Source organism: Oryzias latipes, chromosome 12 (genome assembly GCF_002234675.1).
Source record: "Oryzias latipes chromosome 12, ASM223467v1".
Taxonomy (NCBI): domain Eukaryota; kingdom Metazoa; phylum Chordata; class Actinopteri; order Beloniformes; family Adrianichthyidae; genus Oryzias; species Oryzias latipes.
In genome coordinates, this window is record NC_019870.2 from 16,283,524 (window position 1) to 16,299,106 (window position 15,583).

Below are 15,583 nucleotides of genomic sequence, written 5' to 3' on the forward strand. Positions count from 1 at the left end.
GGGAAAGGGACCTATGACGGAGTCAGACCAGCTTTGATGAACCGCCAGGAAGTTGGTGATCCACCTGCACAGTGAGACAGCCACTTCCTGCTGGGCCTGTGCAAATGGTTTGAGGGAGACACGAATCCTATTAGCTTTTTACATAGAAAAATGTTAATTTAAATAAAAATTCATGGTTATAATATCTGTAATGTTATTAAGTGTTGTGTAAATTGATTTTTAATATAAGTAATGAGTGAAAACACATGCACAATCTTAAAAAAAGTTTGGAAATCATAATGAGCAACAATTTTTGATGCATTGTTATATTTATTTATTTTTTTAACCCTATTTAGACAGTTTGGTTGGATAAACATTATTGTGAACGGGTGAAAGCTTAGTCATAAATCCTTTTTTTTTATTTTTTTATTTTGCTTGCTGCTCCCTCTTCATCCTCTTGTTAAGTGCACCATATGGCCTCACAGCCTGTATCCCTGCGTACCAGAGCGCAGCGACAGAAACTCTGAATCATTGCTGACTTCTTCATCAGAAAGAGCAAAGATCCTCATGCGGGAGCTTTTTCGGGAAACGTATCAACAATCGGCCAAGCCTTTTTCCCTTGAATCCATGAAGATCATTTATTCTAACCTCAATCCAAGTGTTTTACAGTGAGTGTTTGATTTTAGGGGGTTGGACTGGTAAAGTGAGGGGCCAGGCAGGACAGAAGATCTCTGCTTAAGAAACTGAAGATCATCTTTTTTCAGGGTAAGTGCAGCCGCTTCACATTTAGACTGTTCTAGATGAGCTCAAACTTGACCAACTCCATGCCAGGAACGTTTAAGTAGCTCACAAACCTAAAAATGCAAAGGCAGACGGCTGGAGGAGTTATTGACCAAATGGTACAAAAATCTCTATCAATATAGATAAATATAAAGATTTATAAGAAAGATTATAGAAATAAATTGCAAAATTAAAAAATCTGCAAATTGCGTGTTTTGTGAAGTGCACGTTTTGTGTTACATTCCTTTTAAGACATTTTTTTATTCCAAGAAAGTGTTCAAATCACCAAGAGTTTCAAATTAGAGTATTTTTCAGAGACCCTCACAACCCCTTGCAAAAGTTTATTTTAAGTATAATTCGGTTTAGGTATTCTAAGTGTACTATAGACATGCAGTGTAGAAAGCATACTAACTGAAAATTTCTTCAGACTAAATTGGAACATTTTAAGTTTTAACCCCACCCAAAACCAGAAGCGCCCCTTCCCATTTTTGAGCCAATATAAGTTCATTATTGAGAAAGATTAAGAGATCATAAACACGAGCTTCTTCAATGATGGGAAAAGTAACAATTAAAATGAAAGTAACATCAAATTAACATAACATTTAATTAAATTGAAATAACATGGCCTGATCTGACACCCTTTTAAAGTCTGCTGCCTCCCTCCCACATCCATTTAAAAGGTTCTAGCTTCACCGCTGATAAAAAGTAAACTTCAAGTATTCTGCCTCACTTATAGTATAGATTTAGTATGTTTGTACTACACTTAAATACACTACTTTTTGATAAGAGAAGCCATATGATGAATTTTACATCCTCAGAAATATTTTCATTCTAAAAAGAAAAATGAGGTCAATTGGAAAAACAAAGAACAGTGTTGGTCTGATCCCCCTTAAATAATTCTTTAATCTGAAGCAGAAGTATGTCATCTTATTCAAAGGATGGGCAAACTGGATCAGCAAATGGGTTGACAGCAATATAATGTAGAAATGACGCAGGTGCACATGTCTTTTCTCGCAGCACTGCAGCATCCCAGAGAATTCAGAGATCTTGGCAGGTTGTGGTCATTTTTGTTTGGGACTCCCGAGGATTGTGTTGAGATGATTTTGGTGTCTGCCCTCCTCCCTGCTATGAGGAAACAGAGCAAGGTGAATCAGCACCAAAAAAATCTGGCTGACATTTAAGACCCGTCTTTTAAATAATCATTTTTTTCAAAATAAAAGTTTATTTTATCTCTTTTTTGAAAATTTATAAAAAGTAAGGTTGTGTATTAGCAAGAGTATGGCAATACAGTATGTATCGCGATAGGCGTCTCATGATAGGATATGTATCGTAATACATCTCACTAGTTCTCATCTGGAACCCACTAGAAAAGCGCCCCAATCTGCATTTTTATATGGTGTTGGCAGCAATGTGGCACAGGGTTTCAGTTTGGTACACTGAAGGAGGCTCATAAATTATTAAATAAAAAATCATCTTGTATCGCAACACCGATTTTTTTTCTACACCCCGAATAAAAATATGTAATTTCTTTACGATCTAGTGTTGTTTACCTAAATATGTATGTCACACTTTTCCATCCAAAACTGAAGGATGTTTTATGCCGCAGTTCTTAATTTTAAATGTGCTGCTGGTTTCCCATGGAGACTGTAAGTACAGAGTTGCTGTCTGTACTTACAGGTCAGGTCAAGGTAGATCGGGATTTACTGCCTGCTGATAAAGACCGATGCTTTTTTCCCATGCTCCCCCTGTCACCATGTTGCTGTGATAAAGTAATCCCCTCTTACATAACTGAGAGGAGCGCTCTTTGCCTCATAACAGATATCTATCCACATGCCTGCAAAGAAAGCCTTGGGAAAGTGATGATTAGAAGTGAAATAAAGCAAAAAAACATTAAAATTTTTTCCTTATGAACGTTTAACGGCTCTTTAATCTGACTATAGCGTTAAGCCTTAAATTGGTCTTTTTATACTTAAAACTATAACTCAACTATATATTAATTGGAAGTTCAAAATAAACAAAAGGGATGCATTAGCAAGACAATTTAACTCTTTGATGCTTGTTCGTACTAAATTGTTTACATGTCAAACAATAAAAGAGTAAATTTAAATGTAATCTTGTCTAAATGCTTCATTTTTAATGTCCCCAAAGTATAAATAAAATTACCTGCATTTACATTTGAATGCCAATACTTTGTATTAAATTAAATCAGTAAAAATCAGTTCATAAGCAAAAAAAAATGTCTACAGAATAAAAGTCTGTAATTGAATAAATGCTTTTATTATGAAGGTTTTTTCTATCCATTTTACTGAGTTCAAAGCAGTAATTCAATTCTGGAGCTTTTTTGAGGATTGTTATAAATATAATCATTCATAGTCATAGAAGAAAATGTTTACAATGAATCGTTAAAAAAAGTTTCATAAAAATGAAACATTTATATAAAAAAGGTTATATTCAGAAAAGTGATCTGTTTGGCTGCACCTACATTACATGGCTATTCTTTCGTCTCACATAGTTAGTTAAAAAGCTCATCAGTCTTCTTTTCAAAGGTGTGGTTTTGGACCGAGATGTCCATCAGCACCGTCTCTTGGTTGTTTTACAGGTGACAATGAAGGAACACACATCCGGGGCTAATGTGGAAGATCTGTTGAGGAAATCGCAGATGGAGTTACAGTGGATCCAAAGACAACTGGCTTTGATGGCAGCAAGAAACAAACACCAGCCTCACCTGTACACAAAGGGAAAGGTAAGGTTATCCCACATCCTTTACATGTAGTTCTGTGTCCCTTCCACTCCTGTTACATGCAAGGAAAAAAACGTACTGATGGGATGTTGGCCTCGATCTTTAGTTGAAAGAAATAGGATTTTGCCTAAACATGGAATTTAAAGTGCTAAATATAAGTACATGCTACATAATAGAAACAGCAGTAGTTTTGTTTCTATTGTTTCTATTAGTCTCGAAAAATGAGACACAGATTTGTATTTATGTTATTGTCACTATTAGAATACAATTAACATTTTTTGGCATAAATAAAAACATAGGGAGAAAATTGTTTAAAAAATTGTTTATACCTTTTGACAGAGGTTCACAGGACGTTCTTTCAAAATAAAAGACATCCTGTATTACTTAGGGTTATGTCAATGCAGTAATAGGTAGTGTAATGTCAGCAGTAAATAAAAACAAAAAGAAAAAGTTTGTTTTACCATTTGTGGTACATCGTGTCCAGAAATTTGTAAAACCAACTAATCAAAATTAAATCAGAACTAATTAAGTTAACCTACATTTATTTTTCTATTTGTCTAACCATAGGCCACATTTAAAATCCTTTAACTTGTTCAAAAATAGAAATCCGGTATCCTAAAAGTAGGAATTCTGGTTGTGTTTAGTGACCTCTCAGTTGGTTTTCTGTGCTACACGGTGCACAAAATCTGTCAAAAATATTTTAGGAGTGATATTGTACTGCCCTTCAATTGTTTTTGAATGAGTTGAATACATTACAAATTTATTACTTTACCACTTACTTATTTACTCTTGACTTTAAAGTTCATTTTATATATCAAAACCCTTATATTTTTCTTTAACCAAAGAGGCCCATGCGGCTCCAGAGCCTCAGGTCACAGACCATCATTTGGGACACAACAAATTCAGTCTAAACATTGTAGAAAGTAATCATTTAAACAATGCAACTCAATTAAAAAATATGGTTAAAGATGAGTATTTTGTTTATTTAAATATTTTTCAGTTGTTTAAAACAGGTTTATACAGAAAATATATATTTTTTTAAATGATTATACAGCGACCATGTAAGATGTTTATAATATAAGTCTTTTCTTTGGTTATTAGAATGAGAACTTAAGAAGAAATATGCCAGAGGGTTAATAGCTGCAAATGGGAGAACATATTTCATTGATTATTATTGTGTAATATTATAATGTTTGTTACAGCTAAAACACATGGGTTAGAGCATTTGTAGTCCTTAATTCCAGATTAGACGGCTTCTGATAAACACATCCTGGTGGAGTGAACAGCCATGATAGGCCTCAGAAGAGCAGTTTTTAGAGATAACAACCTTTCTCAAGAGGCCGTCAAATCCAGATCTCATTTGTGATAGCCACATAATCTTCATAATTATATCAGATCTTTGGCCTTGGGGCACACTGAAACTGTAGTTCTTGTTTAAGGAACCGTTTAGAATAAATTGTCTCTTTGTTTTAATATTTTATCACGGACTATTTTGTTTCCTCTTCCTATATTTTCTTCTTGTTGCTGAGAAGAGACTGTCGATGTTGTTGTTCATCATGATCAGCTATAGATCTGCTTCTTCCCATCACCGTGGGTTAAGTCATACCATAAAACTAGATGAAAGATGAGCTTTCCTTTATAAAGTTCATTCTAGGACACAATCCAGGCGGGTTAAGTGAAAACGTGTGTCAGAAATTTGTCTTTTTTAGGAGGGCATTATTTCCCGTTTCCATCTGTCTCTCTGGGCTTGGTGTCAGGCCTGTGAACCCATTCGCTGCAAGTAATGCTGTAAAGATGGCAGCAGACAGTGAGCAAGTGTTGCTTGGCAACAGAAAAGAACAGAAAGTACATTCTGCTTCCTTTTCTCATTCATGCACACTTGATGTCTTTTTCTTGCTGCCCTCTCATCCGTCCTGAGCCTTTGCAGATATACAAAATAGTGCTGCTGGTGCATCTTTACCAAAACCCCCCATGCAGATTTAGTTGAGCCCTCCTACAGCTTTAGTGAGGGCGATGGAATATCCCCAGATCTCATTCGAAATCTGTAAAATGACTTAAGGATCACGCCAAATAGGAAATACGTATCTAAATTAACTTTATCGTACTGTGGAGGAAGCAAAGATCAGAAGGTGATGCTGCACCTATTTCTGGTTTGGAACTGAATCCAACGTGGGAAAAAACCCAAAATCTCACCTATGATGTAATAATGAATTACACAGCACTGCTCAGCAGATTTACTCACCCCATTTAAATGGAGGCTGTCATGTGTGATAGCGTCCTTTGTAAGCCGAGCACGGAGTAATCACGGATGGGGACTGGGGAACGGAGGCGGGCTCACAGAGGGATGAAGCAGAGCAGCTAATGCATTCAGTCGCGAGTTTGGGGAAGTGTGCGTGAGCGCAAGCGCCTGCTACTAGGTAACACTTTTTGGTCCAACTATTAAGTAAACCCAGCCAGTCGCAGCCAAGTAAAGCTGTCAAAGCTGCAGGGATGCTCACTGCGCTCTCGTGCATCAGTGACACGCATGCATGTGCATGGACTTATTGCCTCTGCTTTATCTGCCAGTAAGTGATGTGAAGATAAGCCAGGACGGTCATTTTGGGACAAGGAGGGAGCTGCTTTGCAGGTAGGGCCTTTGCTGCACCTGCAAGTATCAACATTTTTTTTAACTAATTGCTGTTACAGAAATTCAAATGAAACCCAGCAAGACGTAGTCAGCCTTACATAACCCTATGGATTGTTTCAAAATTTTGTTGTTGTTTTAAAATAAAGTTAAAAATCAGTTACAACTTGGCTGTGAAGCTGCATATTTAAGTGGGAGTCATGTAAGTGTGTCACTCACACACTAGAGGGCAATATGACTTTATGTAAATTGTCTTATTTGTAGTAAAATTGAAACTATTTGTGGGAAAAATCAAGGATTCCATGCTGTTTTTTCTATCCTTTTAAAAAACAACGGGGACATAATTTTAAATTTTATTTTTAAAGTTAAATACTAATTTTGTCAGTTATGATGGAATAAATGTTTATACTTTTAATTCTAGGCTTTTAAATGCTAAAATAGTTAGTAATAGCCATTAAAAAAAAACTTATTACACAAGTATATGTTGTAACCCCTTACAGTTACTGGAATTAATCAGCTTTAAATAATAATTCCACCGACAGTTTAACCACTCTAACTTTTGTGCAGGTCAGATTCCTTACAGTTAAGTTCATTTAAGGTTGTTGTAATGCTGAATTTTGTGTTGTTTTTTGAAGAAAAAGGATGATTTTGGTGTGAATTGCTCCAGGAGTTGCAGTTGTGGCTTGATTAGTGTTTTGCTCTTGCGCATCTTCCTTTCCCTTGGAAGAGATGAACTCATGTGAGTCTCAGAGGGCTTTGGGAAATGTCACAGAAGTTAAGTACACCGACCAGCGTGCCCTTAGGAGCAGTTACTGCTGCTGTACTGCCGACTTCCTTCTGAGCGGGGCACTCACTGCAACACCTTTGGTAATCAGCCAGCCTAAATAACATTAAACGCTCATGGCTGGTTTACACTAAAATGTCACATCGAAATTGATTCTCAGACAGTGGAATGATCCATTTAAATCACCAGTAAACAGAAAATCAAAAAAGACTTAAAACCAGACTGATTTATTTTGAAAGGATCATTTACAAAGTTACATTGAGGGATATTCAAATACTGTTAACAATTGATGATTCAATGTAATATTTTTAATAATGTATTTTATTATAAAAGAACAATGTAATTTAACTTTATTGAAAATAAAGAAATGGAATTTTTTCCCCCCTTCATAAGCAATTCATTTGCACTAATACCTTTTAAAAAGACATTTGCACCTGGTAATCATATATACGAATTCGTCTCATATTTGATACAGGCATTACTGAGACCCCTTCTTATTAGCATGAGCCAAACTTTACTTAAAAAACCCATAACTTGGTCCATGTTTTTTTCCCTATAGTTCATCATAATTCCACTAGGTGCAATAGAAGGACTTTTCCTGCTAATTTCAAACGGCTGCCTCCGGAAAATAAAAACAAAACACTTTTGGCGGGAAAAAGTTTAGCTAATTTTAAAACTTTATGACGAGAATGACCATGAGAGATTAGGGTCATCATAAAAAACAGAATGAAGTTGTGAAATTATGAGAAAAAAAGTCAACATTTTATGAGGATAAAGTTTTACAATTATAGCCTAATAAAGTCAGCATTTTGCAAGAATCAAATTGTAAATTTATGATTTAAAAAATCTGTTTGATAAAATATGAATTAAAAAATGGTTAGCTTACAACAAAATACTGGGTCCCCCATAAAATAAATTTGATAATAAAGTTGTACGATTAGAAGTAAGTCAACATTTGACAAGTATGAAATCGTAAATGTATAATCGCAATAGTAAAAAAGTCAAGCTTTTTTAAAAATAAAATTGTAATTTCATAAAGATAAAATGATACATTAACAAAAAATAAAAGTAGATTCAGTGGGATTTCTAAGCAGTGTAATGTTATATGATTTATCTAAAAAGTCTGCAACATAAACTAAACAGCAAATGTTTGTCTTTATTGAAACAAATTTTGTAGCTAAATGTAATATTTTATTACAAAACATGACTTTTTCTTTTAATGATTTATTTGAATTTTCTGTCAAATTTGTGATAGTGGGTTTTAGGGGGTTAAAGTATTGCAGCTTTGACATTCCAGCTTCCTCTTTTTATTTAGACAATAATACTTTAGAACGGTCTTTCTCTGTCAACTTGTGCATTTACACAGCAGATTGATGGTTTTCTTATTTAAAGATGAAAACAAAGACTGACAAAATAAGACTGTGGCAGTGTATGACAATTTTAAAGCCATCAAGTAGTGTAGCACAGAACAATGACCTTTTAGGAGGAAAAGTTTTAGCAAAACTTATGTAAAGAATATCATTAAACAAATACATTCTAGTCTTGAAAACAAAAAATTCCCTTATATCTGTTTTTTTCTATGCGCCTTAGCTCAAAAAAGATGCAGTCAAAATGTCAACCAAGCAAATAACCAAGGCTATAACCGCCCTCAGAGGGTTTAATAAGACTGGAAGACAGAAATAACCTTCAACATTTCACTGTGTCCCTTAAAATAATTGCAGAATTATTGTTTTGTAAAAAAGCTGGAAACACAGGTCCTTTATTTCAATTGACACAACTTAATTTATTGTAAATATTCAATTAATTAAACCTTCTACTCAAACTCAGAAGCCTTTCTACAACATCCAGTGAATAAAAATGACATTTAATATAGGAGTTCAGCAAGGAGGAGCCGCAAACAGTAGTTTAAAACCCCCTAAAGAGGATATTCACTCTATAATGACATGCACACAGATTGCTTCCAATCTGGATCTCACATTTTTACAGTATATTAAACAGAAAACATCTATTTTAACTCTAACAGGGTCAGACGATGCAGCCCAATTACAATATTAACTGTAACCAAAAACACATCTGAAAAGCAGAAGATGACTCTAATAGCTGAATAAAAAGATCTAGGTGTTGGCTTTAATGGACTGGATTCACAATTGTTCATAGTCTTTTATCATGGCGAGTGATTACTGTGCCCATTCAAGCACTCTATTTAGGCGTAGATACAGAATCTGCTGAGTAATTGCATAAACGCTGGCAATGTTTCCTTATAAAAGTCATTATAAATGTTGATAACAGTGACTATTAATTTGTTTAAAAGCTATTGCTGCTGCTGCATCTCCAAAGTCGCTTTTTAATGAAAATTTCTTGTCCAATCTGAACTACGTATTTGTAGCAGATATAATTTTAAACAACTTTGATATAATATATCTTATATTATGTCTTACATTGTATTTAAAAATACATCTTTGGACAATGTAGTAAACAGCAAACGTCAGGTCTTTACAGTTTTGACCTGCAGCTTCATGTTTTAGTTGATGATGATGATGATGATGATGACTTTATTAATCCCACAATGGGGAAATTAATTAATTTCTATCTGTGGCAGCAAAAAACGACATTCAGAAATAATTTATATAACATCAAAAAAGGACATAAAAATGAAATTCATATTAAATTATTAAGAATATTAAATTATTTAAAATTATAATTACAATTATTATTGAAATTGTTATCAAAAATGAGATTCATAATAAATAAATAAATAAATAAACATTAAATACTACTACTACTAATAATAACAATAATAATAATAATAATAATAATAATAATATTCACAATAACAAAATAAAATATATACAAAAAAAAGTTAGAGTTAGTTAAAGTTAGATTGCTCTCAAACTTAATTTGCAGCTATAAAATATTTTCCACGCATTTAAATCAGCAAAAAAATTTAATTTTTTTCATTCATTAGTTTATAACCTAGAAAATGAAGCAATAAGTACAGTCAATAGAGCGTGGTTGTAGAAAATACACTTGTGCTTGTGTATATTGTGAGGACCTCATAAAAATATTTGAAAGATTTTTTGGATGTGTGTACCAATTCTTATTCGTTTTTACAAATGTTTTTTTGCAACCATTTTTTGTATACGTATGTTGCCAAACTCTCAAACTTTTTTATATACACGTGTGGACTCTTGTAATCTAAAGTCCATCTCCAAACATCTTCAGATCTATTTCCAAAGCATTTCCAGTGGTCTTTTAATCATGATCATGTTTTGACCAAAAATCAAGAAACCTTTCCAATTTCTAGGACAGTTTCTGCAGAGCCACAGTAGTAGCCATGGAGCAACCCCGCCCCCCCTCCCCTCCTTGTTGTAGTTTTGACATCACAGATACGATCTTTGTCCATCAGCATTTTTGCATCTGCTCCTGATTCACAACAATTGGAATATAAAGAATACTCAGAAATGCAATTTTAAGCTTAATTTTCTTTATAGAAGTCCCCCATTATTAGAAAAATGCCACAAGAGCATGTAAAAAACATAATTTCTATTAAAAAGGATCTATAGTAACATCACATAAGGACTAATCTAGTTTCTACAGACCGTTGTATGAGAATTTATGGGAGGCAGATGACAACATTTCTCGTACCAAATAAATTGCATTGCTTGTCATGATTATGACTTTCTGATTTGGAGGTGAAGCTGTGTAGAATTCTGGCAGCTTCATTCTCCTAATTGGTTTCTCACTTGAAATTTTGTTCTGTAATTTGTTTTGAGAAACTTTTGTCTCCTTTCTCTGCTGGGATACAAAGTCTATTTATTTTCCTGTCAGGAGAAATGGTTTTAATTTTCTGTGTTGTTTTCCAGGTACTGTCCATCTGACTCACTGTCTTCTTTGTAAGCCCTATACAATACCTCCTGGCAGCGTTGCTAACTGATTTATTAAAGCTATTTCCATAGCCCTCAGAGACATATGTTAGACAGACTGACACCAATGTGCTTAAGAAGAATAATAGGGTTTCATTTTTTTGGTCTTAATGTAGTCTATGTAAATGAATACTGAAAGAAAAGTGTTTTGAGAAGATGCAAGAATTGAAATACAGCAAAGACTTCAGACCTCCTCAGCCAAAAGCTTTGTTTATAAAGGGTTTTAATGTTCTTCTTTTATAGCAGCGACAGCAAAAGAAAATCCTGCACTGGCTGCAGTGAAAGCCCTTTTTAGAAAACCAAACAGAATGTGCCCCTTTGGTGGCGTTAGATTAAAGCTCCTCACCAGATTTCAATTTCATATTTTTATGTTTGTCCTAATGAAGCGGCTGTAGCAAAGCGTAAAACCAGTTTTTAGACCGACACAAAAGATAATTCTTCAGTGGAAAAACCAAAGGAAAAATCCTCCTTCCTGTCGTGGCAGAGTATTTCACTTTAGTAAACTTGGATCGCATCTTCAGTTTTCCTCAATCGAGCAGCCATGTCATTTCTAACCTTGAAATTATTGTAAATTTGCAAGATCTGGTCTGAACACAACTGGAAAAAAATGTTAAATTCTCCAGATGTTTTATGGAGGGAGGGCTAAATCGACAAAAGAAGAAACTATTCACAGGCCTAAATAACAGCGTGCAGCCTGCTTGTTAGAGATATGGAGAGTAATTTCCACTCCGGGTTTAAGCAAGTGAACTGTCAGTTTCTAAGGATATTCCTTCCCTATCGAGGAATTTTCGCAGCAGCAAAAGCTGGTCAATCCTACTGCGGCTGAAAACCTGTGGCAGCAGCAGCTTCTCTTTTAGGCTTTTTAATCCTGTTTCTGACTGCACCCAAGAAATGGAGGTGCATAAGCAGAAATGACTGTAACATGTGTCTCATTTAAAGTTAGGAAAGAAAAAAATTACAGCCTCTATTTTGTCCAGACCGAAAGTTTACGTTTGTAAAGCTAGTGTTTGAGCAATTCTTTAAAAAAAAATCTATTTACATAAATTAAAGCGTATGTTTTGGTGGTATCTATATAATAATTTTGGAATTCTCACATAGAACATGGTAAAGACCTGTAAAGCAGTTCTTGTATGTTTGGTATAAACAATCATTTGTGTTTCTCCTTGTTGACATATTGCGTATTATACATGATGTTATTAAGTTATTCCAAAAAAATTTAATGTATTTGTAGATAAATATGGATTATTTACAATGAATTAATATAGAACTGAAATGTATTGGTTTTGTAACTTTTTTATTGTATCATTCCACCATTTTCTATGCTTGAAATTAACCAATAAATCAATTAAAGACCCACATTGCTGAATGTGTTTTGGGTGTTTTTAAACAGTGCTTGTCTCTATCTTTGGGTCTTGTACCTTTTCTGAGTATTTTTTTTATTGAAATCCTTGTGAATCAGGAGCAGACAAAAAGAAGAATTTGTGACATAGAAAATATGCTGGGCGGGCCACAAGCACCCTTCTCCCCTCTCCAGTCTGATGCATCCACTTGAGACAGATTAAACAAATAGATCCATGTATGTCTGTTTTCTTTGCTAGTAAATGCTGGGCAGTAAACGCGACAGATGATTGGAAGTAAAAGGCAGACTTACGCCACACAAATGGTCCCGTCCACAACTGAAACGGCAAATTTCTGATTAACTACTGCAGCTCTACAGAATCTATGTCCTAGAAATTGGCCTAAACATGGCATAATCATAAATAAAAGACCACTGGTATACACTTTTTAAAATACATCAAAAGATGATCGGAGTGCAGCTTTAAATCAAATGAAATACAATTTTTATCAGAATACAATTAGACGTTTTATTCCATTGTCTTTCAGTTAAAGCATGAGGTTTCACCACATCAGGCTGCAGGACATTCAACAGCCTACAGTGTGAACCGCTTCCGAATGCTGGAGGAGAAAAACCGAGCTTTAAAGCATCACCTGGCTACACTTTGCCAGGAGAAACAGCATTACAGGAAACTGGTAAACTTCCTCTTCTCACACAACTGCAAACATCTGTCTTCATCTTTTGGCTACAACTTGGAGTCCAACTAATGTTTGGACTCTAGAGTTAAATAGTGCATTGATACATTTGCATGGTTTTTAACCCCTTCATGCCTGAATATGTTTTCAATTACGTAAAAAAAATATTCTTCAGTGTTTTTTCAGTTCAAGGTGATGCTAAATTGTTGATTTAATGGCATTTTGCAAGTTAGTCTTACATATGTCTGGGTTGACACAATTGGGCTAGAATGCCCTTTTTCTTGTGTTTTCTTATTCTGTTGCAATTTAAAAGTAGTTCTTATTAGAGTTGGCTAGGTAGTTTTTGTATTGACATGTAGTATCCAGTCACAAATTTAAACTTATTTTACAATATGACTGAGGCGGAGCTACGGGGGACCTGGGGGGGAAGCTGCCCCCACTGCAAAAAGCTTTGCTCCCTGATTTGCCCACTCAATTTTGAAGTGAGTCAATGTTAGTGTTTTTTTGTTGTTGTCAAAGATTGAGAAATTATCAATACAAGCTTCTTTAAGCGTTGCAAAATGTACTGTTTTCAAGTGAAATCTTATTTGCCACGCCCCTATATTGTGTATGCCGGCCCATGTGAGCTTTCAATAATCTATACACAATTTTTTTTTATGGTTTGCAACTGATTTGCATTGCAAAAAACCTGCTGTTTAATACAGCAATAACAACAATAACAACATTAAAAAGTTTTAAGTGTACATTTTTGATCCTTTCGTTTGTAATGGCCTTTCACTCTGCTGTTCTCATTTGCCTTTCCCATTCGAAAGTCTTTTGCCCCCCTCCCATATAAAATGATTAAATTACAATTACAAATTACAAAACAAATAGCAAAATGGAGAAATAAGAGCAAAGCCAATAGATAAAACAAGTTAGCAGCGATGTTGCAAATATCGTGGGAGCTGGTTGTGATGTCATACAGCAAGAATGAATAACTTTTTAACAAGATTTTAGCTGCATTCATTTATACATTATATACTCCAGAAACTGCCTCAAAGTCAAATTTTCTCAAGCACTATTGTGGGTTGACTCATATGCATTTGTGCATGCACATTACGCTCCAATCTGATCAGTCTTCATTATATAGACATGCTAGCCAAAAACAAAGTGTTGTATAAATAAGCAGAGCATGAGGATCGGTGCCAGTTTTCCAGTGTATTCATGCCGCGCAGAGGATGGCTTTGTTTGCCCAGTATGAGCTTGCATGTGTTTGTTTATTTAGCAAAGCTGTCCTCCTCCAGGTGTCTCTGATGGCAAGGTGTGCGAGCTGTCATCGTAGCAACCCAGTGCGTGCAAGTGTGTTGACATAGGGAGAAACTAAAAGCAGGTAATTGCTGCTGCAAGCCTCAATAGGCTGACATTATTTTTAGAAAAAACGTTAACATAACAGTGTCATGTCTGAGTGCAAAAGTGTGCCTCTATAAACATTTACAAGCAAGTTTGGTCTGTTTGTCACCTACATTTAATCTTGTTTTGCAAACAGATGTATTATAACCGTCTTTTCTGTTCACATTATCGTCGAGAATGATAGAGTTGTCAGTTGAAGCTTCAAAAAAGCTTCAGCCATCGTTGTTATCCTGCATAACAACAACTTTCTTTTCTATTTCTATGTACCGGTATTCACACATTAGACAGTAATGGTTTCATTTAAAAAAAAAAAATTGAGGTGCTGTTTCCATGTCGGAATCTTGATAGACTTTCTCATGTGACTCCTTCACTTTCACACACTGCATCATAGTCATTTAGACAGAGACAGATTTAGCTGTGGGATCAGTACGGCTGAGTGAAGCTCAGATATGAGAGCTGCTTTACTCATACATTCTCCTAAGCAGATTCTGTCTGTATGGGTGAACTTTCTGAGGGTTATAAAAGAGGGAAAGAGACCGAATATATGTTGCTGAATACCGAATATATGTTGACCTTTTAAAGCTGCAAAGCAAAGCATTATTTTTCCATTGTTTTTAGCAGCGAAAATTGAACATGTTGAAATGTGCCAAACACCAATTTACTTTACGTTGTGGCTGAAGTGGGAGGGTCTACAAACGTATTGCCATGTTTTAGAGCGGCAAATTCAGACGTCAGTTTAGTGTCTGGATGTAAAAAAGGTATTTTTATGTATTGCTTTTGGTGCTTTATTATTATTATCATTATTGTTTTGTGCAATTCTTTTTAATAATAGCAAAGTTGAAGAGAGGAGGTGTGAGTTGGTGTTCCCTTGAAGCTGTTGTGGCCACTTTAAAGGATGTTGTGAAAATGGAACGTACTATGGTCGTGTATGCGGTAGGTGTATTGGTGTTTTATGAAATAATTTTTTGCAGGTTCGAGGGAGGTAGGCACTGAGCAGAAACAAATGACTCAAAGACTGCAAGCTAGAATAAAATGTGTCTTTTTATTCCCCGCTTCAAAACAGTCACACAACATAACACAGGAGTTTAAGCCATGCAGTTTCAACAGAAAACATTTCATCTGCCCCTACCGTGACACACGGACTGGAGAGCCAACAGTCCCGATAGAGTGGCTTGAAACAAAACTCCGGCTGGGCGTTCGTACGTAACCCACAGCAGACTCTGAATAAAGTTGGGCTTCCTTATCTTTTATATTCTTTGATGAGCGTGAGGAAAAGGAGGGCCGGTCCCTTCCCGCAGGCTCACCCTGCACGTAGACTCATCCTATACCATCAT

General features: G+C 35.2%; 1 protein-coding gene and 1 long non-coding RNA gene across 9 annotated transcripts in view; one reads left to right on the forward strand and one right to left on the reverse strand.

The window, feature by feature from the left end:
- Nucleotides 1-307: 307 nt before the first annotated feature.
- The window catches only part of LOC101174933 (RIMS-binding protein 2), an 88,545-nt gene continuing 73,269 nt past the window's right edge, over nucleotides 308-15,583 (forward strand). For 3 of the 7 annotated variants that reach the window (XM_020707767.2, XM_020707768.2, XM_020707769.2), the window contains exons 1-3: nucleotides 308-744; nucleotides 3,359-3,502; nucleotides 12,714-12,860. In XM_020707767.2, coding sequence (XP_020563426.1) covers nucleotides 3,365-3,502; nucleotides 12,714-12,860 — 285 coding nt within the window. In that variant the 5' untranslated portion in view covers nucleotides 308-744; nucleotides 3,359-3,364. Of the gene's footprint in view, nucleotides 745-3,358; nucleotides 3,503-6,019; nucleotides 6,126-12,713; nucleotides 12,861-15,583 lie in introns of those variants that run through there. The other 4 variants (XM_020707772.2, XM_020707770.2, XM_011481903.3 and 1 more) reach the window with 4 other exon arrangements.
- Nucleotides 1,634-5,992, reverse strand: LOC105355259. 2 transcript variants are annotated; one of them, XR_909723.3, is made up of 4 exons: nucleotides 5,742-5,992; nucleotides 3,485-3,551; nucleotides 3,242-3,400; nucleotides 1,634-1,884 (listed from the first exon to the last, which is right to left on the reverse strand). It is a non-coding gene; the product is annotated as an uncharacterized LOC105355259 (long non-coding RNA). The 2 variants fall into 2 exon arrangements; XR_002291361.2 differs by lacking the exon at nucleotides 1,634-1,884 and having other exon boundaries at nucleotides 3,014-3,400; nucleotides 5,742-5,931.